Source organism: Mustela erminea, chromosome 11, assembly GCF_009829155.1.
Source record: "Mustela erminea isolate mMusErm1 chromosome 11, mMusErm1.Pri, whole genome shotgun sequence".
NCBI classification, from domain to species: domain Eukaryota; kingdom Metazoa; phylum Chordata; class Mammalia; order Carnivora; family Mustelidae; genus Mustela; species Mustela erminea.
The window spans coordinates 57683378-57704716 of record NC_045624.1 but is presented as its reverse complement, the minus strand read 5'-3'; the positions used below and the strand labels follow the sequence as shown (position 1 = coordinate 57704716).

Below are 21339 nucleotides of genomic sequence, written 5' to 3'. Positions count from 1 at the left end.
ACTTTGAGGGCTTCAAGTAAAAACTAGAGATACCAAAATATGCAAGAAAAATTATTATATCAAGCAAAGAGTCAAGGTGTGGTGATTTAATCAGTTAAAGCAAGTGAAAGAATGTATGGATAGCAGCTAATACCCAGCTACATTTTTTAATTTCCAAAAATACAGTTTAGCAAAGGGGATAAAAGCATTTCTTGGGAGATAATATATGAGTGTCAATCTCAGTGGTGTTTCTCATCTGTAAAATAGCTGCCATAAGATGACATACCTCATAGTTTTGTGGAAATAAACCCGATAACCTATAAGGTGGTGAAGAGTTGAGTGACCTCTAGCAAGTAGTGAAAAGAAATAGTCGCACCTCATTTTAAAAAGCCCTCCTTTCGGTAATCGCAACATGTGCCCTCTTCCAGTTTCTAACTCTTGGGTGTTTACATATAGCACCCACTCTGTTAACTTATTACAGATTTGTGTGTTGCTTTTTATTGTTTCCAATTTTAGGTATCTGCCTAAATTAATACACCAAGGGAAAAAGGAACCGTAACATCTACTTTGCTACTTTCTTGCTTCCCGCTATTCAGGGTAAATCCATACCATTAAAAAAAAAAAGTCGATCCACATATAAGGGAAGATCTTGACAGTAAAAGCATTCCTTAAACAATGAAGAGTAGCCACTTGAATTGATTAGGGAGAATGTCCCTGACAAGTTGGAGAAGGTGCAAAGCAGCCATTTGGTTGTTTAACCTCAGGCATATTACTTAAATTCTGTGTGCCTCAGTTTACTTTTCTGTGAAATGAGGATCAAGGCTTTTGTAGGTATTAACACAGAGAAAGGAATCAGAAAAATAGCTGGTACCCTTGACAAGTTTTAGCTGTTACAAATGTATAATTCAGGTAAAACAATATATGTTTATATATATATATATATGTATATATGGTTATATAGTTATTTATAATAGGAGACCTATATTAGTGCATTTAAAAATCTGGAAGTATACCCATTAAATAGCTAATAATCTTAATTCTAAGGAAGCAGGGTTAGAGAGGAGATCACATTTTTATTATTCTGTGGTAGTCGATTTTATTCTTACTATTGTATATTAAAACTTTTTTAACTGTGAAAAAAAATGTGATCCATTACATTGCTAGGTGCCTACAAAATAACAAGCACTTGATTAAATAAAGGAGAGGAAATAATAGGGGGAAATTATGTAAAGCATTTAAATAAGCACTTTACCACTTTTGTCTAATAATACCATTCATATTTTTACTTCGCTTAGCTCATTTGTACCTTGAAAATTTCCTTTGCTATTATATTCATGTGATGAATATGCTTTGAAGAACTATTTATTTTTCACAATATATCCATTTTTAAAGGAATGTTTTGGAATACACACAGAATCTGATTTTAACATTGATTAATATAATTGACCAGGGGCGCCTGGGTGGCTCAGTGGGTTAAAGCCTCTGCCTTCAGCTCAGGTCATGATTCCAGGGTCCTGGGATCAAGACCCGCATCAGGCTCTCTGCTCAGCAGGGAGGCTGCTTCCTCCTCTCTCTCTGCCTGCTTCTCTGCCTACTTGTGATCTCCATCTGTCAAATAAATAAATAAAATCTTGAAAAATATATATGTAATTGACCAATGTGAATATTAATTTTAAAAATCTATCTTTTGCACTATTTTATTATAATGGAGTATTTTTAATGAATGTGAGTATATTGATGTGCTTCAAAAGTAGTGTTTAAAAGTTTATTTTGGAAGCCGTTTCTCAGTATTCACTTGAATCTTAATCATCTTTACAGTCAGAGGAAAAGGTGAAAGTAATGGGAAGGGTCTATGATTTTCTCAGTCCTTTTACTCTGCCTTGTTCCTGGTATTCCCTGGAGCTTCCCCCATTGATGCGCTCATTCCCTTGGTGTTTTCTTACAACTTTGTCTTTAATTCATTGAGACTTTAATAGGCATAACCTATTATGCCTACTGGGATATGGAAGTGAAATGGACTAGTTCAATCCCAGTTCTGCCGCTTACTCATAATACAAATATTTAGAATCAGATAATTTCTCTTAATGTAATAATTCTTTAATTGTCAGGGATAGTAAATTGATACTGCCCTTTGGGCTGCACAGAATAAATGGCATTTGGTTGGTGCAAAGTAGTGAAAAAGTCAGCAAGGCCCCACCCAATAGTGATAGTGAGCCCTGGGGATCTTGGTAACACGCTCCAGGACTATGAAACAGAGAAGATAGTCATGGAATCGAGTCAACCCATTAGGTGGGGGAACCTTAGGAAAGAGGAGGGCATTGCTGAATATTCTTAGAATTATAAATGGAAAGTGGGGTATAATCCCCTTTGCTTTGGTTTTCCTTTAACCTTTTTAGGGTTGCTGCTTTTTTGATTTCCCCTCCAAAACTGCTCTTTACAACTTACATCAGAGGCCTTTTCTCCATTAAGAACTTGGGTCAGATCCTCCATTACCTCATCACCAGGGCTGGTAAAGCTGCATGATCCAAGAAATAGCAAGTTTGAGTCTTGTTATTTTTATAAGAGCATCAAGAACTTAGAAAACCTTTCTCACCCAACACTCTTGTCTTAAAGAATATTACATGCTCTGAATTCAGACAAGTGAATGCTGATGTCAAAACTTACGGACTTCTTCCTGTTTTTTGTTCATTGTGCTATAGCAAGCCCAAAGGAAATGGATAGATGTAGTGGGGGGGACAAAGGCACCCTCAAAAATGAAAAATGTGAAGGACAGTAATGTATTTCAGTAAATGTTATGCTCATTATGTAAAACTTACTCTTAGTCCTGTGCAGAGTCAAATGTAAATTTTTTATGTAACCTATTCACACTGTTCTCCAAATATCTCTTTTTGTTCCCATGGATGTTATCTATAGCTATGTGTAGGTAAACTTGGAAGAAAGGAACCATGCCTGAGAAAGTCACTTTCCTTAGCATCCAGTTTCTAAGTGAACCTATGTATGTGTTTCTAATGAACAATAATTCTGCTCTGCGTATGACCAACTGGTTGCTCACATCTAGCCATGCATGGATGTTCTGTTCATTCTTTTCCTACTTTAGTCCTTTGCTTTATAGACATGGTTTCTTTTGTTTGACCCACAGCTTCTCCTCTTCCTTAAAGCCTTTTCCGAAACAGAGCAGACAAAGCTGGCAATGCTGTCGGGGATCCTGCTGGGCAATGGCACCCTTCCTGCCACCATCCTTACCAGTCTCTTCACCGACAGCCTAGTCAAAGAAGGTAAGGACTCTCGTGTTTTCTTACCTGGCAAATGTGAAAAGTAAAGCCACACATGCTTAGGAAAATACCAGCACCTCTTCTTCCTGTGATCTGCTACCCACCCATTCTCCATGTAAGAGATTTTCTGTTTATCTTTAAACAGTAAGAATTGTACATGTTTATTGTGGGGAATTGGAAGAAAGAATACGCATACTTCTGTACAAAGAAAAACCAATAATAAACTGAAATTTGGGGTATATGACTTAATGCTTAGGTCAGATACCCTGAAGTTGTTGTAGTCTAAGCCATTTCTCTCCATTTAGTTGTCACTGGCATATTTTGCTAAGAAAGTGCTTCATTGTGCTTTGTGGGACATTTAACCTCTTTGCCCTCGGACACAAAATGCCAACATGTAGCACCCACCTCTATTTAGTATAACGAAAAAGGCCCCTTCTTGTTTCCAAATGCCCCCCTCTCCTGCCCTGAATGTTTATTTCCCTGTTAGAACCATTCTTCTAAACCATTACTTCTCAAAATCTTGTGCTCAGATGTTCATTTTGATCACATTTTAAGATATTCATTATCTCAGTTTTAGAAAAAAGTCCAGATGGTTGCATCAAAGTCTTGCTTTAATTTTAAGGCATTAAGAATTTTGATAGGCATGTATACAATCATTTGGTTAGGGAATACAACAAAAGTGGGCTCTTGGAGGAGGATAATGATATTCGAGTTATAATGTAACACAAAACAAAGAGTTATTTTTTTCTTAAAAATAAAGGAGCTTTTGTGAAAACATCTGTTTCTTCTTAGAACTTAGTTTTTCTCCTACAAATGTTGAAGTCCCAGCCTCATTGATGCCTGCAGTGACATGGATTATAGTTTTCTTTTGGCTGAAAAAAGATTAGTAAATTGAGAGTCAAGATATTATTTAGAGATTTTCTATAGTTTTTGGCGAAACATAGCTTAGATTTATGATAATTCTGACTCTGTGATTGTTACTAATATGTTGCTAATATTATGACATTTTGAAGTGTTTTCCTGAAGAGAAGTGGTGATATTGCACATCTTATTGATGTTGTGAGCCATTTTCACACTTAGATAAATCAACGTAAAATGTAAACAGTATATGTTAATTATATTAGATTATCCTAGTCTTTATAACAGAAAATACTTGTCTTTCTGGTTGTATTAAAATCCTACATGAGATCTATAAGTTCCTTTGTAATATATCAAAAATTATTAGATAGATAGACAGATGGACAGTGATGAAGCAAGCATAAAAATATTAAAATTTAGATAGTGGGTATATGAGTGAATAAATTCAATTTATTCAATTTTTTGTATATTTCTGTATATTTAAAATTTTTTGTATTGGAATTTGAGAAAAGGGAGAGAAGGAAAATACATTTGCTATGGAAATGATGTAGTTCTTTTACCATACAGTTTTTTCTTATACTCTCCACCATCTTTAGAAATTAGAGGCTTAAACTTTTGCTTCCTAAGTAGGAACATATTAATACAAATTACCCTTTTTTCCCAACTCTGTACCCAGCAAATAGCTAAGGAGAATAAGATTATCCCACCAAGGAGAATCTTGAGTACAGAGAAATTCTCCAGATTTTCTAACAAGAAACACTGTTAATGCAAAGTGATAGGTTTAGCCAAGATTTGTATTCTTAGTTTAAAATATTATAATGCTTTGTTTCTAGTGAAATACAGATTATACCACATTTTAATTGTTATTTTGATTTAAAGACATAAATATATAGGAATTTTACACCGACTTGGTGAACGGGAGTGTTAAAAATTCATGTCAACAAATATAAAATCCTCCAGGTTGTAGCACCTGTGTTATTGTCCTAGCCATGGTTTCTGTTTTTTTGTTTTTTTCTTTTTTGGCTAGTTCCTCTGCTTATTCAAATAAAGAAAATTTGACAAAGCTGATGTTTGTATAAATGATATATCAACTGGACACTTTTACTTGCAACTAACTCAAAGACAAGATTTAAAATTGCTATATAAGAACATTTGTTGGCATATAGGAACATTTATTTCTTATGTGACAAAAAAATATAAAAGTCGGATAGACTACAAGGTGAAACAACAATGGCATCCGGGTCTTGAATGTTTTATCCCATAATTTTTCACTACCATTCATAGCATCAACTTCACTCCAAGGATGATTTCCCTAGTAATTGTAAGATGTCTGCTGGTGTAGTTATGGCACATGCTTTCTTGCTCAAATTGAGTGGAAGAGTAATTCTCAACATAGGATAATTTATCTTGCCTTCAGCTGATTGTCTGCCATAAGCCACATGACCAGTTTTGGCCTGGTAGCAGTTGCCAGGGAGATGCTCTGGGCAGATGGGCTTCTGCTGAAGTCTCTAAATGAATCATTGCAGAAGGACGTCGTACCAGAACTTAGGCTAGAAGTCACCTGGCCTAACCAAAATTGAAATTCTCTTAGGAAAGTGGAAAGGGGAGTAGAGCTTCTTAGATCAAAAATAGTGAAGACTTCACTTGAGAAATATCGGTTTAATATTTCAACTACATTTGAATTGTTCATTAAGTAAATGTAACATTACCTTGGAAAGTTGAAGTGTTCACAGGAGAACTATCTGCTAATGATAATTACTTATATTTGGAAATAAATGCTAATGTCGGTATGGATATGTAGTTCAGTGGTTTTCTGATTAACATAGCTCTTTTAATCATCTCTTTAAAAATATCGAGAAAAAAGTTCAATTTGAAACAGCATCAATATTTTTATAGCTTAACTCATGAGCATTTTCAAATGCTTTTTACAAAAGTAAAATTGTAAGTTAAATGATGTACTTTCTTGTATAGCTTTATTTATATCTGTCACTATTAATGGTTTTTAACTGGTATCATTTATTAGCACATTAGTTCATGTGTTGCCATTTCATTTTTATGTCTCAAGATTTGTTTGTTGTACCTCAGGATTATTGTTAAATAATGAAATATTGGTGAAGCATGAAATATTGGTGAGCCACATGGTGAAGTAGAGACAAAGTCACTAGAAAATACTGGGCTTTTAATCTGTTTTAAACCAAGGTAAAACTAAATAAATAAATTTACAGTTAACTATACCAGGCTAGCATTAGGGAGACCCACTTTGAAAAATATTTTAACTCTTTTTCCTTCTAATGAAAATGCTCTCTTTGGAGTAATGAAAATAGAACTGTGCCTAAAGAAGAGACTAGAACTGTACTTGGAGAGCTCTCTGTTTTACCTCTACCAGATCAAGTCTTTGAGTACTTTTCTCATTTCAGGAAACCCAGTGGGTGCTGATGAAAGGAATGAAACTCTCACTTTTTTCTTTTTCTTTTTTTTAAACAGGCATTGCAGCCTCATTTGCTGTCAAGCTTTTTAAAGCATGGATGGCAGAAAAAGATGCCAACTCTGTTACCTCTTCTTTGAGAAAAGCCAACTTAGACAAGAGGCTGCTTGTAAGTGTCGTCTAGACAAGGGATTGTACTCTTGATGCTTCAGTTGTGGCTTTGACAATGCGTGACTGAAATGCTTGGTTCTGTTTTCATTTGGAACATGGTTCCGTTTATTTCTGTATATTTGGCAGATCAAAACAAATTCCATCTTAATCTTTGTAAATAAATGGAATGATGAAATTAAAAAGTCATAGGGACTACTGAGACTTTCAAATTGGGTAGTTTCTCAGGATTGAGTCAACATTGATCAGAATTAACACTTTATTTTATAATTAGTAACTATACAGGTTTAAAGTTGTAATAATAAGTCCCATCAGTCCCACCTAATTAAACACTTACATTAGGTTAGAGATGGATGATGCTGATCTCACGTAGTTGTTGCTTTGTTAACAAAATAAGAGTTTAAACAGGATTCCCTGTTTATGCCAAGATACCTTGGAAATACTTGGGTTTTTAGGAAAGGAAATAAGTTTATTGTGGTTGATTTGAAGCTCCCGTGATCACAATTGTTTGATTATATTTTTATTTCTCTATCTTTACGTTTTTCCAAAAAAAGCAAGAGTAATATTTTGTTCTTGAATTTCTCCCTGCTCTCTACAATTTCTTTCAACACCTATGCAGATGACAGAGATTCTGCAAGTGACATTGCTTTCACAATCTAGAACAAAGTCTAAAATTGAAAGATACCCTTGCTATATCTTCTGTTCACCTGGTCTGTCCTCTGTTTTTTACTTTTGAGGTATTGCAGTGTGCAAGGGTATCTGTCAGTCTAATTCTAAACACGGGCTCTTCCCCTCAGAAAACCCAAGAATGATTTTTACTGTAAATGCTTTTACTTTCAGTCACTTAAAATTCCTTTGTCTCTTGAAGTTTACCTTAAAATAGCACTTTGGGGGTCTTTAAAGTCTTTAGAATATGATAAAGAAGAAGAAAGGTATAGAATCCAGTTATTTTCTGCCACTGATAATTTTTAGTCAGCCTGTATTTGAGTGTCTGTGCTGTGCCAGGCATGGTCCTAGAAGCTGAGGAGACAGGAGAGGACAGGACAGAAAAGTTCCCTGCCTTCAAGAACCCACTTTTTCATTGACTTTGGGTAGATCCTTGCACATAGAAGGAGAAATCAAAGTGACTAGGTGGGCTGAGCAGGGTGGAAGCTCATATGAAGGGGAGGATGTGTTTTGTGAGTCAGGTGAAAGAAAAGCTTTGGAGAAGTTCTCAGCAGAACTGTGCACATGTGTTTAGGGTCTAAACGGGATCCCTTTGGCTTTGTTTTGGGAATGGACTCAGAAACAAAAGCAGAAGCAGGGAGACCTTAATCTGATGGATGTTTGTATCTGGATAGGGTTTTTCTAACAAACACAAACCCTGTTCCAAGCAGTAAATGTCATGATAGGATTTAGACTGACTTGACTTCAGTTTAATCTTAATAATAATCTTCAATGTATTATGTGTCATTTATAAGGATTTTGGATATATTTCATAAATAAGCCACCAGTAATATGTTTGATGGTATATTTCTCTGAACGTAACTTTAGATCAAACTTTGCAGTACCGTTCTTCCTAAATTGAATATTGAATGCCTGAGTGAAATAACGGAATAATTATTGGCCATGAGTATACTCAGTTACGTCTTTAAATATATCTGGCTGCATAATTTTGTTCAAGCTACTTAGCCTTACTGAGACTTAATTGATCTTCTGTAAAAATTTTTACTTTACATAATTATGAGGAGAATGCCCACCACATTTTGATTCATGGAAGAAACTCAGATTAGTTCCCTGCATCCCGAATTTGGAAGACCTTTTGAATGGGAGAACAAATGGCAGAATTTCAGTCTGATATGAAATGTTTGCTAAACATGAACGCGTGCTTAATAGCTGCTCCCACCAACTCTTCTGACATTTTGAAACTTACAACTCAACAAGGGAAGTTTTGGGGTGATACAGAGAATTGAACTTTGAGTCATGTCATAGAAGAGTTTGGCTCTGTCCCTGTATGTGGTGGCAAACCTATTACAAATTTTTCTACTGAGATTTTTACTGGAGCCATATAGCCACTGACCATGCGTGTGTGCAAATCTAACCTCCATAAAAGTTTGGATCTATTTTTTTAGACTGCAGCAGTCTGAAAAAATGTGAGAGCTTTGAAAACTGTCTTAATATCTTAGTTGGGTGTTGAAGTCACACAGGATTAGAACATGACTAAGTGTTACTGAGACTCTGCCAAGCTGTGTAAGGTAAAATGGAAATGAGGTAAAAATATGCAAGCAGCCATGGTGAATTGCTCTCTTTAAAAATTTCCAGCAGAATTATGTAATGAACCAAAGAGTTTGGTAGGGTGAGTTTAGATTAGATCTTACTGTGACTTAATTTAGAGCCACCAGTGATTAACAGATAAGACAAGAATTCTCTTTAGCTCCAAGCTAGTATTAGAATAATAGCATTATCTTAGAATGTGAATAGAGGTTCTTGAGATAATAGTCAATGTTGTTTTTCTGATGTTATCTAAAGTCATCTCCCCATTATTAAAACTGACTTTTGTCTATTAACTGGTAAGTTACCATGTTATTTGCACTTAATTTAGCAGATTTACTTCTGTATTCATACATGCTACACTCTGATTAAAGTGAAAGAAAAGTAAATATGGTTCAAAATGGGTGAAGCTAGTTTATGTAAGTTGCTTAGCTTTTTTTTTTGCTTCCTCTGTAAAACTGCCTAATTTTAGAAGGTGCTTAGCGAATGCTCAAGAAATATACCCAAGATTTATTCTTCTCGGCAATCATTCTCTGTTCTGGCATTCCAAATATGAGATATTCTTAGAGCTGTTTTAATATGAAAATGTTGTCCTTTAGGCTTGCTGGAATTTGAATGGTTTTTTGTTTAGCAGTCTTTTTCCTTTGGTCTTTCAGGAGCTCTTTCCGGTTAATAGGCAGAGCGTGGATCATTTTGCTAAATACTTCACCGACGCAGGCCTGAAGGAGCTTTCTGACTTCCTCCGCGTCCAGCAGTCCCTGGGCACCAGGAAGGAGCTGCAGAAGGAGCTGCAGGAGCGTCTTTCTCAGGAATGTCCGATCAAGGAGGTGGGGAACAGTCAGCTTCCCTGACCCCGAAACCCATGCCCTAAGAGGAATGGCATTGTGTCGCACAAGCTTGACCTTCCTTAAGGAGACCTCCCATTGTCTACTTCTGTGAACTTCCTCTACTTGTGTATACCATTTAAACTAGCTCATTGCCAAAGTTTTGGTTCAGAATCCTCTAGCTTGCTCCAGAAATTAGTGATCATTTCCACACATGTGATTTATTGTATCAGGCTACTGTGATGAGCAAACTAGCTCATCTGCCAGATAGAGTTGCCATCCACTATCAGTATACGCCATGATATGGTGGTTTTTCCATTTGACCACAGGTAATATAATATGGTTAAGCATATGGGTAGTGTTTGAAAGCAACACTGACTATTTCATGAATCACCAGGTAGGAATATATAGAGTTTTTTCATTCTTTTTCAATTTTAAGAGAAAAAATGTTGATGGTTTTTGAATTCATATCATGGAAAAGGACGAGTTGGGCCAGTGACTTGTTGGATCACACTCAGAGTAGCTGGGTTTCCCTGTCAATGTAAATATTACATTTTTTATAACAGTAGTTCATAGAGCTGTGACTATGTCTCTGTAATTTTTTTTAAAAGTCCTGTCTCCAGAAAACTTCCTATTTGACCTTTAACATGATAATCCAAAATTAAAACAAGTCCTTTCCTTTTGCTGTTTGCTTCTAAGTCCCCAACCCCTAGCACTCTGCATGCTCTAAGCCCAACGCGGCCCCTTACGTGGTTTGACTGGAAAATCCCAGACCAATGCTATCCAGCAGATGGAGGTGTTGGGACAAAAAATATTTCTAAATCTCATGGCAGTAAGGTCAGCAATATATTGAGTAACGCTTCTCCAAACAAGAACTTGAACATGATTGTCCGTGGAGGGTAAAAAAAAAAAGGGACAATCAAAAAATGTTGTGATGCTTCTGGATGCAAACATGTCGCCTGCCTTTGCAGCTTTCTTTAGCCAACCCAGGCACTGGAGCTTCCCAGTTCCTTCTCTTCTTGAAGGCCACTCGCCCCATTCCTGACACCTATGCGTCCCAGGCCAGGGAGAAGGAAACAGTGTCTTTTCACTTAAGTCAGGGAAGGGGGAAAAGTTGCGCTAGTCACAGAGTAGTAGTACAACTTGACATAGATTATGGTGTTTAATCACTTCTAGGGACCTAACCTGTCTTTATGATTGTATTTCAAAAGGGAAAAAAAATTTTTTCTAAACCAGTTTGATATAAAATACATTAAGCTGGGCAGATCTTTTATCCCATGTCATCAGATTTGAGGATAAATTTGCATATTTAAACATGGTTATAAGGGGGGAAAGAAACCTGTTCAGAGTTGCTGCATTGATACGAATCCTATTTAAAAAAAAAATTGCCTTTGCATTTGACAGTTTACTCACATGGGGCATGAGGGTCCTCAAAAGTAATCATTCTGTATTAAGGAATCAATATATTAAGGAATATTATTGTGGTGGATGGACTTGCATAAACCCAAGCCATTATTCATCAAGGGGTTTAAAGCTGAGAGTTGGAGGTAAAGATTCATAGTTCCGTTGCCTTGTTTAAACCCCAGAGAATCAAACCAGCTCAAGTAATCAGCTCTGCTGGACCCAGAGGGGCTCCTGCACATAAAAGAATTACCCCCTAAGAAACAAAGATTCCCTCTTATTTCCTATTCCCCAGCAGCTCCTGGCGGGACAGGAACCTATTAATTTTTGGACTAAAAATAACTATGCTTTGTGAACAAATCATTGTTCTTTCTTCCTCTTGTAATCTGAGACTAGGTACTAGGAAAGGAGGGACCAAGCTGAATGTTTGTCCCCCCAAAAGCCTTTGGCTAACCAGGCACAGTGAAAAGGAAGCTCCCATCTGCCTCTTACTCTCTGACTCCTTTCTCCATGAAATGCAGGTGGTGCTCTATGTTAAAGAAGAAATGAAGAGGAATGACCTTCCCGAGACAGCAGTGATTGGACTTCTGTGGACCTGTATAATGAATGCCGTTGAGTGGAACAAGAAAGAAGAACTGGTTGCAGAGCAGGCCCTTAAGCACCTGAAGGTACAGGGTCAACAGGGACCAGTCCTGGTTGCAGGCCAACTGCAGCTCGTTAACTGTACGCATGACACATGGGTTCAACTGCAGTTCACCCAGGTTTAGGCCAGAGATAGATTTCCTGGGTGTTTTGGTTTTTTGTTGTTGCTTTGTTTCTTTATTTCTTCCAAATTTGCCACTACCTAAAATGTCACAGGTGTAAGGGTCTATGAAATATATTGAAGGTAAATTCTTACTAAACACATGTTGGGGGCACCTGGGGGGCTCAGTCAGTTAACTTTAACCCACTGAGTCACCCAGGCACCCCAAGATACTAGGATTAAAAAGTAAATTTTGGGGGCACCTGTGTGGCTCAGTGGGTTAAGCCTCTGCCTTCAGCTCAGGTCATGGTCTCCCAGGGTCCTGGGATCAAGCCCCGCATCAGGGTCTCTAATCAGCAGGGAGCCCGATTCCCCCTCTCTCTGCCTGCCTCTCTGCCTATTTGTGATCTCTCTGTCAAGTAAATAAAATCTTTGAAAAAATAAATAAATAAAAAGTAGATTTTGATTGGACATAATGTTATAATAAAATATCCCTAAAAGTGAATGCTTTCTAAGCAAATCTCCAGATTTCTGCTGTGATTCAAGTATTCCTGGCCCTGTACCTCCCATGAAAATTAATGGTTGGTTTTACTCCCCACTTCTGTTCCAGCAATACGCTCCGCTGCTGGCTGTGTTCAGCTCCCAAGGCCAGTCAGAGCTCATACTCCTCCAGAAGGTTCAAGAATATTGTTATGACAACATCCATTTCATGAAAGCTTTTCAGAAGATCGTGGTTCTCTTTTATAAAGGTATCTATCCATGTTGCTCTACCACTGTGTTTCCATGGTTTTTTTGGTTTTGTTTTGTTTTGGTTTTTTGTTTCTGTTTTCGTGTGTGTGTATGTTTGTGTGTATTTCCGTGTTTTACTGAAGCTCTTCGAAGCCCAGCGCAAAGGTTGAGGCAGAGGGGGACATTGGGGTTCATGCTAATTTTTGCAAGTTTCAGTGAGGCAGCCATCTTTTGTGAAGAAAGTACTAATGCCATATATGCATGGTTAGGCCCCTGGGCACATTGCCAGAAGACTGGTGATAAACCCGTTATTACTTTTGGTGGGGAGGAATGGTGAAAAAGACTGTAATAACACAAAGTAATGAGGTCTGCTTTTGAATTGTAAGGATTAGGTCTAATAACAGTGCTACCAAAGGTTGCCTGTAGTACGTTCAGACCTTCCCAGGTGCTATAATAGCTGACTAAAATTACTGAAATAATTAGCTTTTTACTTTGTATTTTAATTATTTGGCCCAACCATTCTCCTGTTTTTTAAGGAAGTGACTATTTTTAGATTTTTCACTTTACTGTCTTTTCATTGTGTTTGTAAGGATTAGGTTGTCATGACAACTGGCACAGCCTTTAATAAATGAATGCTTTTGAACTGATCTGTCTCAACACCTGTAGTATATAAAAAATGATCCTGAACTATTTTTTGGTCTGAGTTCGTGTAGTTTTATGGGGGGGAAAAGGAGAACTGAAGAAATGATAACATTTTGACCATTATAAAATGCTTGTTTGAAGGTACTACAATCTTAAGTGGCAATTTAATTAAAAAAAAAAAAGTATAAATTAACATCAATGTGTTCTTAAATTTGTCAATTTTGAATGATAATTTGGTCATGTGAAGTGTAAGAAATGTTACATTATTGATTAATAGCTAATTTTAAATAGCTATTAACATGTTCAAGCGTCTCAGGGTTTTCATTGGCCATCCAGTTTCTTTAGATGCGTAGGTCTTGCCCACGGGTGTTTGGGTGATACTTCACTGCTCAGCATTAAGGTTCTTGGCACAACTTTTATATCAGGAGAACATGCTGACTGCCAAGTCCTATTTGAAGTTCAGTAATTGGTGTTTTCCTCTGGCCAGATCAAATGAAGTCCTCTTAGACATGGTCATGAGATACCAATATCCTAAAACCAGGGCTTAAAGGACACCCAAGGTGTCTCATCAGAACCAAACCTGCAGGTCATATTGCCAACCCACCTGTGGTACCCAGTAGCCAAGAAGGAGAAGCCGTGTCTGCCCAGCCGGTGGCCATTCTGTCAACACCAGCCATAGCTGACTCCATTGTAAACTGGTAGAGAGACCTGTGAGACAGGTTTCACATTTGCTTTGTGAGTGGCCAGTATTTTCCTCTACAGAAAAGCAAACTGTTTATAAACTAGTAGCCTAAGCACACAATTTACTTTCTTGTCACATAATAGCTAACCCAACTAAATAGTGTCTCTTACCAAATCTTTTTGTAACTGAGACATACTTATTCGAGCCTTACCTGCAGGAGCACCTCAGTTGTTTTTTTTTTAAATATTTTATTTATTTATTTGACAGACAGAGATCACAAGTAGGCAGAGAGGCAGTCAGGGGGGTGGGGGAAGCAGGCTCCCTTCTGAGCAGAGAGCCCGATGCGGGGCTCAATCCTAGGACCCTGGGATCATGGCCTGAGCCGAAGGCAGAGGCTTTAACCTACTGAGCCACCCAGGTGCCCCAGGAGCACCTCATTTTATCATTGGACTTACTTCATTCACATGCACATACACACACAACTTTTTGTCAGTAATGGTGTCTATTAAAATCCTTTTTCCATTTCCCAGTTTAACCATTAATGTCGACATCCTTCCCCATTGTGCTCCTTACATCAACTACTGACAACAAAACCGGCTGCTTTGAGTTATTCCCTATTCTTCAGCCCCAAATGCTAAAGAACACTGACCTGAAATTATAAAATGACCGGATGTGGGTACCAAGAAGTAAAAAGCAGCAGCATTAGGTCTTCCTTAGGCCATTAATTAACTAGGTGGTCACTTTTTAAACAACAGTCGGTACAGTCTGTAGAAAGTATGAGCAGACCTGAGGGAACACAGGAAAGTGTCAGCATCAATTTTATCCTGGCTTAGTTACTGTTGTAAATGAAATTAGGAAACTGTAAAATGGAAACTGAAAATACATCACTGAGAAGTGAAAACTAAATGCTGTTTTTTAGGTAATTTTATAATTTCCCACAAAATTATACATATAGTCTGTTTTTCTGAATGAAATAATTACTTTTTTTTCTCTCGGAAAGATGGAATCCGCAAGGAATGATTTTCCATCCTACTGTTAAAAGAGTTACCATGTTTACCTTCTTACTTTTTTTGGATAGTATTTTTTCTTTGACTTAATTTTACATGACAAACACCTGTGTATTAGGAGATGTACTTTTTTTTCCCCCCACAAGGACTTAGATGGTCTTTTTTTTTTTTTTTTTTTCAAGATTTTATTTCTTTATTTGAAAGAGAGAGAGAGAGTACAAGCAGGGGAAGCGGCAGGGAGATGGAGAAGCCAGCTCCCTGCAGGGAGCCCAACCTGAGGCTCAATCCCAGGACCCTGGGATCATGACCTGAGCCAAAGGCAGACACTTAACTGACTGAGCCACCCAGGTGCCCCAGATTTGGATGTTCTTGTGCTGTATTTTATCTGCCTAGAAAGGCTTGATGAACAGTTTGTATGTATTAACACACTCTCTTCCCAGTGCTACTGTGTATATGAATCACCTCGTTAAAACACAGATTCCGTGGGGATTCTAGTTCCAAAGCTCCAGGGTTGGGCCCATAAATTTGCATTTTAACAGATTTCCAGATGATGCCAAGATTCTTGGTCAGGACAGTGGGCTAAAGGCTTATTGAATGCCAGAAATGACAAATACTGTGCACTGGAATAACTTATTCCAAGATTATACTTATAATTAATTCCATGTACACATACATACACATTCAACAAATATCAAATAGGATCTAGTTTGTTTCTCTAGTGAGTGATGTGGATTCCTTTTATTTATTGTAAGGAACATTCTGCTTCAAAGCAGGTTTTTAAAAAATGTAATAGAAATAATGTGTCCCTTTTCATTTAATCTCTCTCGTTATGTACACACACACCTTCCCTGTATTTCTAGAACTTGAGGATAACAGAAATAAGGCTATGATGCCCCGTGTCTCCTTGACAAACCTACTTATTTTAAATGAATGCCATTTTTGAAAGATTTTATTTTAAACATGTGAATAGTAAGGGAATAAAAGTGAATAAACTGTGAGTAATAGTGCTTTTCAGGAATGAAGGAAAAAAGTGGAGATTGGTCATTGAGTCAAGATTCACTTTCTATATTAAAATCTAGATTTTTATATTACTATGTAATAAGAAAAATAGTCCATCGCTGATTTTCAGACATCACATTAGTCACTTCTTTTTTTTTTTTTTTTCTATAATTATTTGTTTATTTGACAGACAGAGACTACAAGTAGGCAGAGAGGCAGGCAGAGGGGGGCGGGGGGGGCGGGGAGCCTGATGCGGGGCTTGATCCCAGGACCCTGGGATCATGACCTGAGCCGGGAGGCAGAGGCTTAACCAACTGAGCCACCCAGGCACCCCCACTTTAGTCACTTCTTAAAATAATTTCTCTTCCTTTTTTTCTAAAGCTAAGTACCAGTCTCAGCATGTAGATCAGAAAAATAGAAGAGTCTCTTCTCGAGCACCATCGGTACCTCTGTCATAGATTGTATTATTTGCAGATAGTTCTTAGGTTGAGTTCTGTCCTTCATGCGTATTTTTCAAAAAGAAACTTTCTTTTCTTGTCCTAAAAAATCTTGAGTGGCCCTTTCACCATGTGTTCTCAGCATTCTTAAGGTAAATTATTTTTGACTTGTGTCTCTATGTGATACCCCTAAAATAACGAGTCTCCTAAGTTCTAAGTGACGTGGTTTTGGGTTTTTCTTAAATATATTTTTAAAAGATTTTATTTACATATTTATTGTAGAGAGAGGGTGCACACACATACAAGTGCGTGAGTTGGGGGAGGGCAGATGGAGAGGGAATCTTAGGCTAACTCCATGTTGAGCAGGGAGCCTGATGGAGGGCTTGATCCCATAACCCTGAGATCATGATCTGAGCCAAAACCCAAGAGTGGAACACTAACCAGCTGAGGCCCCAGGTGCCCTGCAAGTGATGTGGATTTTAACTTAAATCCTGCTTTGCCATTCTTAAACCACTAGGATATTTTCTCTTTGATTCTCATGAAAACCCAACATTTAAATTTTAACTCTACAAATTGAGAAATAAGTAGTTTTTCTCATCAAATTGATGAAATTGTCCATCAGACTTTATCAAATGCATAGTAGATGGCAGGCCTCCCATTAAATGCTGAAAATGAGATGACGGATAAAATAGTTCCTGACCTCCTAAATTTCAAAGTATAGAAGAAAACCGAGAATTATAGTCACCATTTCATTTCCAAAATAAGACTCACACAGTGGGGGATGAAAAGCGGTGGGATGTTGGAGGAAGAACCTACAGTATTCGGCTAGATAGAATGGAGAAAAGTATTTTGTAATCTGAAGGAATTCTGCACGTACTTGTAGAGTGTTTTTCTTACTGTATTTTTACTGATGTTCTATATTCCTAGCAAGGCATTTCTGGGAGGTCCCATCAAACACCATTGTTCAGTGTTGATGAACTCGTCTCCCCAATTTTCCTTAGTCGGGGATTAAAAAGTTCTCTATCCCTCAGAAAGTTCTTTCCTCTTTAAATTACACTTTTCACTAAACAGAAGTTGAGTTTCTTCTTCAACTCAATGTTTGGCTTTGCCTCCGAAGTTGGCCTGGGTAGTTTGCTTCCTTATGGTTTATTTCCTGGTTGCAGAAATTTGGTCTTGTGGCAAGTATTCATTACTAAAGTAGGCTCTTCTGAGAATTCACCTTTGCGGTTTGTCTCATTTTCTGTGAACGGGGCATCTGATGAGTTTTACCTAATGATTTGGTGTCTGTGGCTGACCAGTGATGTAGTAGTTGCATGGCCTCTTTCGGCCTCTGTGGGGCAATAAAACACATGAATGAGCTCTCAATCTTCAGAAGGAAGACCTGAGGCAAAGAGGCACCTTCACCTGCGGTCTAATTCAGCTTTCCACCATGAGCATTGTATCGTGCACAGTTCATTAAAGTGAGAGGTAAAATAGTAGTTCTCTGCGTGTTTGTGACATTTTAAATTCCATCAAATTATAATAGCTCTATAGTACTGCATATAATTTACAAATGGAAAAACATGTTGGATGTACATGCTCAAAATTGTCTTACTGATAGAGAGCATGACCAAAACAGTTTGGAAATTAAGTGCTTTAAATCACAAGCATCTTGGTTGGGGTGCCTGGGTGGCTCACTTGGTTTAGTGACTGCCTTTGGCTCAGGTCATGATCCCAGGGTCCTGGCGTTGAGCACCACATTAGGCTCCCTGCTCAACGGGAGAATCTGCTTCTCCCTCCCTCTTGTGCCCCGCACTGTTGCCCTCTCTCTCAAATAAATGAATAAATAGCATCTTATAAAAAATGAATCACAAGTATCTAAAAATGTTACAAAGACAAATTATATAAAAAGGACTTCTTTAAAATCCATGTTTGAGCCAGTAAGTGTTCTTGAAAAATCTGTGCAGAGCAGTCTTACACATGAACAAGTCATTTCTTTGGCTGTGAAGTGTGTGCTCCTCATCTCTACAAACACTGGGCTTTGATGGCAAGTGGCAGGAAAGTTCTTTCATTGCTCCGAGTGGAGAGTGGGAGCTGGAAATGGAAGCTAAAGACTCGACGCTAAGAGTAATTCTGTAGGACTCCTGATTATAATTTTTATACCCAGTTCTTAGGAATGAGCAAATCCAGACTTCCTTCTTCCTTAGCAAAATGTAGTGTATTTAATGATGAAAATAAAGGAAACAAACATGATATTTTCTAAAACCAATCATGGGCATTTTTAGTCAATTTGGTCTCTTCCACTGAATCTAAGCCAGTTATTAACTTTAAAAAAAAAAAAAACAACTTCAGGTTTTGGTTATGAAAACAGTGATGATTTCAATGAAAACAGTATCAAATTATTTTTCTCATTTTTATAAGTTAAAATTATATTTTAACTGCAAAAACAGCATTAGTGTGATTTTTCAGCATTTATAATGGATTGGGCAGGCATTGGGTACAATAATAAATTCTTTTTATCTGCTTCCCATCTCATTTCTCACTCTGAAATCCCAAAAGAATATCCATTGGAACATTGGCAAATGTGTAGACAATTATTTTCCTGTTCCCCCTCCTATTCTTAATATTAAGTAATCTAAATTAATGGTACCTTGAGAGTTTCATGACACATCTGTAGAATTTAGAATTTAAGGTAATGAGTAGTTAATAGATAATGCTTTTTGTTAGAGTCCTGTAAGAAGTCTACCTAATGTCTCTGTTTTCCTCTTAATAGAGTACAAGGAAAATATTACTCTTGTGGTTTAGGATATTATGTTATAGGAAATCCATGACATAGTGATAGAATAAATGTAGAATTTTGAGTAATGTGTGTATTGGTCCTGTGATACACCCAGATAGCTCATCTTCACATTTAATTGTTGATAGCATTATTACATTCTACTTAGGTGTTTTTATTTGCCTTTTTTTTTCTCCTAAGAGAGTATATCCCCTTAAAAGACCAGTCATTTGAGGTTGCTGCTTAATCAAGATGTGTTTGAAATTGGCAGAACACAGAGTGTTCTGAATTGGTGGAATTGCTGATTCATTTGCAAAATTACAGAATAACCCACTTCCTACCAGCACATTAGTGCTGGGAAAGATTTCCAACTCCCAGTAGTGACTCACAGATAAGCTTGCGATATATCAGGCCTGATGAGGTGTATATCGTCATCATCGTCACTAAGGTATTTGCTAAGCAAACTCCTAAAATTCAGCACCATGCTATATGGAAATGAGCTGGTTCCTGTCTTCTTGATAAATTTCAGATATGGATTTCTTTCATAGCAGGGCTTTTAATATTTAAAATGATTGCTTTCTGTTAACTTATAAGGCCTAAAGTTGCTTTAAAACATGACATTTCCATAGTAACTTTGAAATCTTTGATTTGAAATTGCAGCTGACGTACTGAGTGAAGAAGCAATATTGAAATGGTACAAAGAGGCACACGTTGCCAAAGGCAAAAGTGTTTTTCTTGACCAGATGAAGAAATTCGTTGAGTGGCTACAGAACGCAGAGGAAGGTATGATTCCATTTAACAACTTTGGTGGCCACTTAGCAAATACTTTCTCACTCTAATTTAAGGTATCCACCTCTTCCACAGACTTCTTTTGCTTTCCTAAAACTCAAGTGCTTAGGGTGTTTTCCATATCAGACCTCTTGCCTGCAAACTTAGCCTTCCTTTCTGAAATCAAAGCAATGAAATGTTCTATGTGGTTTAAAAAAAAAAAAGAAAGAAAGAAATTCAGCCTGTTAAATTATCCACTCTAATGGGGAACAAAGGAATAAATCATCAGCCATTGTGAAAGGAAAAGATAATTTTTGGCTCAAGTACATTTTGTGGGATTATATAGATTTTTACAACACCTTAACCAGTTACTGGGATTTAAAATTGGAGCACTAGGTGGAAGAATAATGGCTGAGAGTGAATCCCACTGGGCATGAGAAGTTTATTTTAGGTCACCCAGAAGAGTAAAAGTAATTATAGTCTCTAATAATATTTATGAGCAAGCTGCATTTTTAGAAAGGCAAAGTTCATTGAAAAGCAAAAAGGAGCCAAAGTTTGCTACTGTCCTCACATATGACTGTCTTCTCTAGTAAATGCATGCCTCCGGCACAAAAATGTCTTTGGGGAGTTGGGGTGGGGTAGCATATTAGAAACTCTTTCATGACTTTATTTAAAGGAGTCTCTGGGGGCACCTGGCTCACTCAGTCAGCAGAGCATGCAGCTCAGGGTCATGAGTTGGAGTCCCACATTGGGCATAGAATTTACTAAATAAAATTTTTTAAAAAGGATGGAGGCCTTCATGGCTCCATCTGTTAAGCCTCTTGACTCATGGTTTTGGCTCAGGTCATGATTTCATGGGTTGTGAGACCAAACCCCTGCATCAGGCTCCCCAATACGCTCACTGGGGAGTCTGCTTGATGATTTTTTCTCTCTCCCTCCACCCACTGGTACACACACACTCTCTCTCTCTCTCTTTTATAAAAAAATAAATCTTTTTTAAAAAATTTTAAAGGAATCTCTGAATAAAATCCCTGACTTTCTCTTCTCTCCCTAGAATCCGAATCGGAAGGTGAAGAAAATTAAATGACACACAAAGCACAATACCTAGGCTACCACACAACACTTTTACTGGGAATGCTGAACCATTTGAGAAGAGAAACTTGGCTTCAGTTTTCACAAAGAAGAAGAAGAAGAAAAAAAATAGGATAGGCTTCCCTTGTGCAGAGGGGGGGGAATGGTTTTCGTTTTTTGTTTTGTTTTTAAATGGAGCCCTGAGGCATCAGCTATTATTCTTGGGACTCTACCTCTCACTCACTATATGCTAACTTAAAGCCATTCAACAAGGAGTCAAGTAGGTATCTGAAATTAAATACTCAACAGACTCCTCCTCTTTTTTAGCTG

The 21339-nt window shown here is 37.4% G+C and overlaps 1 protein-coding gene across 2 annotated transcripts in view; it reads left to right on the top strand.

The window, feature by feature from the left end:
• The window catches only part of BZW2 (basic leucine zipper and W2 domains 2), a 59458-nt gene extending 38328 nt beyond the window's left edge, over positions 1–21130 (top strand). For both annotated transcript variants that reach the window (XM_032304062.1, XM_032304063.1), the window contains exons 6-12: positions 3119–3254; positions 6594–6703; positions 9609–9779; positions 11699–11845; positions 12530–12668; positions 19831–19953; positions 20993–21130. In XM_032304062.1, coding sequence (XP_032159953.1) covers positions 3119–3254; positions 6594–6703; positions 9609–9779; positions 11699–11845; positions 12530–12668; positions 19831–19953; positions 20993–21021 — 855 coding nt within the window. In that variant the 3' untranslated portion in view covers positions 21022–21130. The remainder of the gene's footprint in view (positions 1–3118; positions 3255–6593; positions 6704–9608; positions 9780–11698; positions 11846–12529; positions 12669–19830; positions 19954–20992) is intronic.
• Positions 21131–21339: the final 209 nt, after the last annotated feature.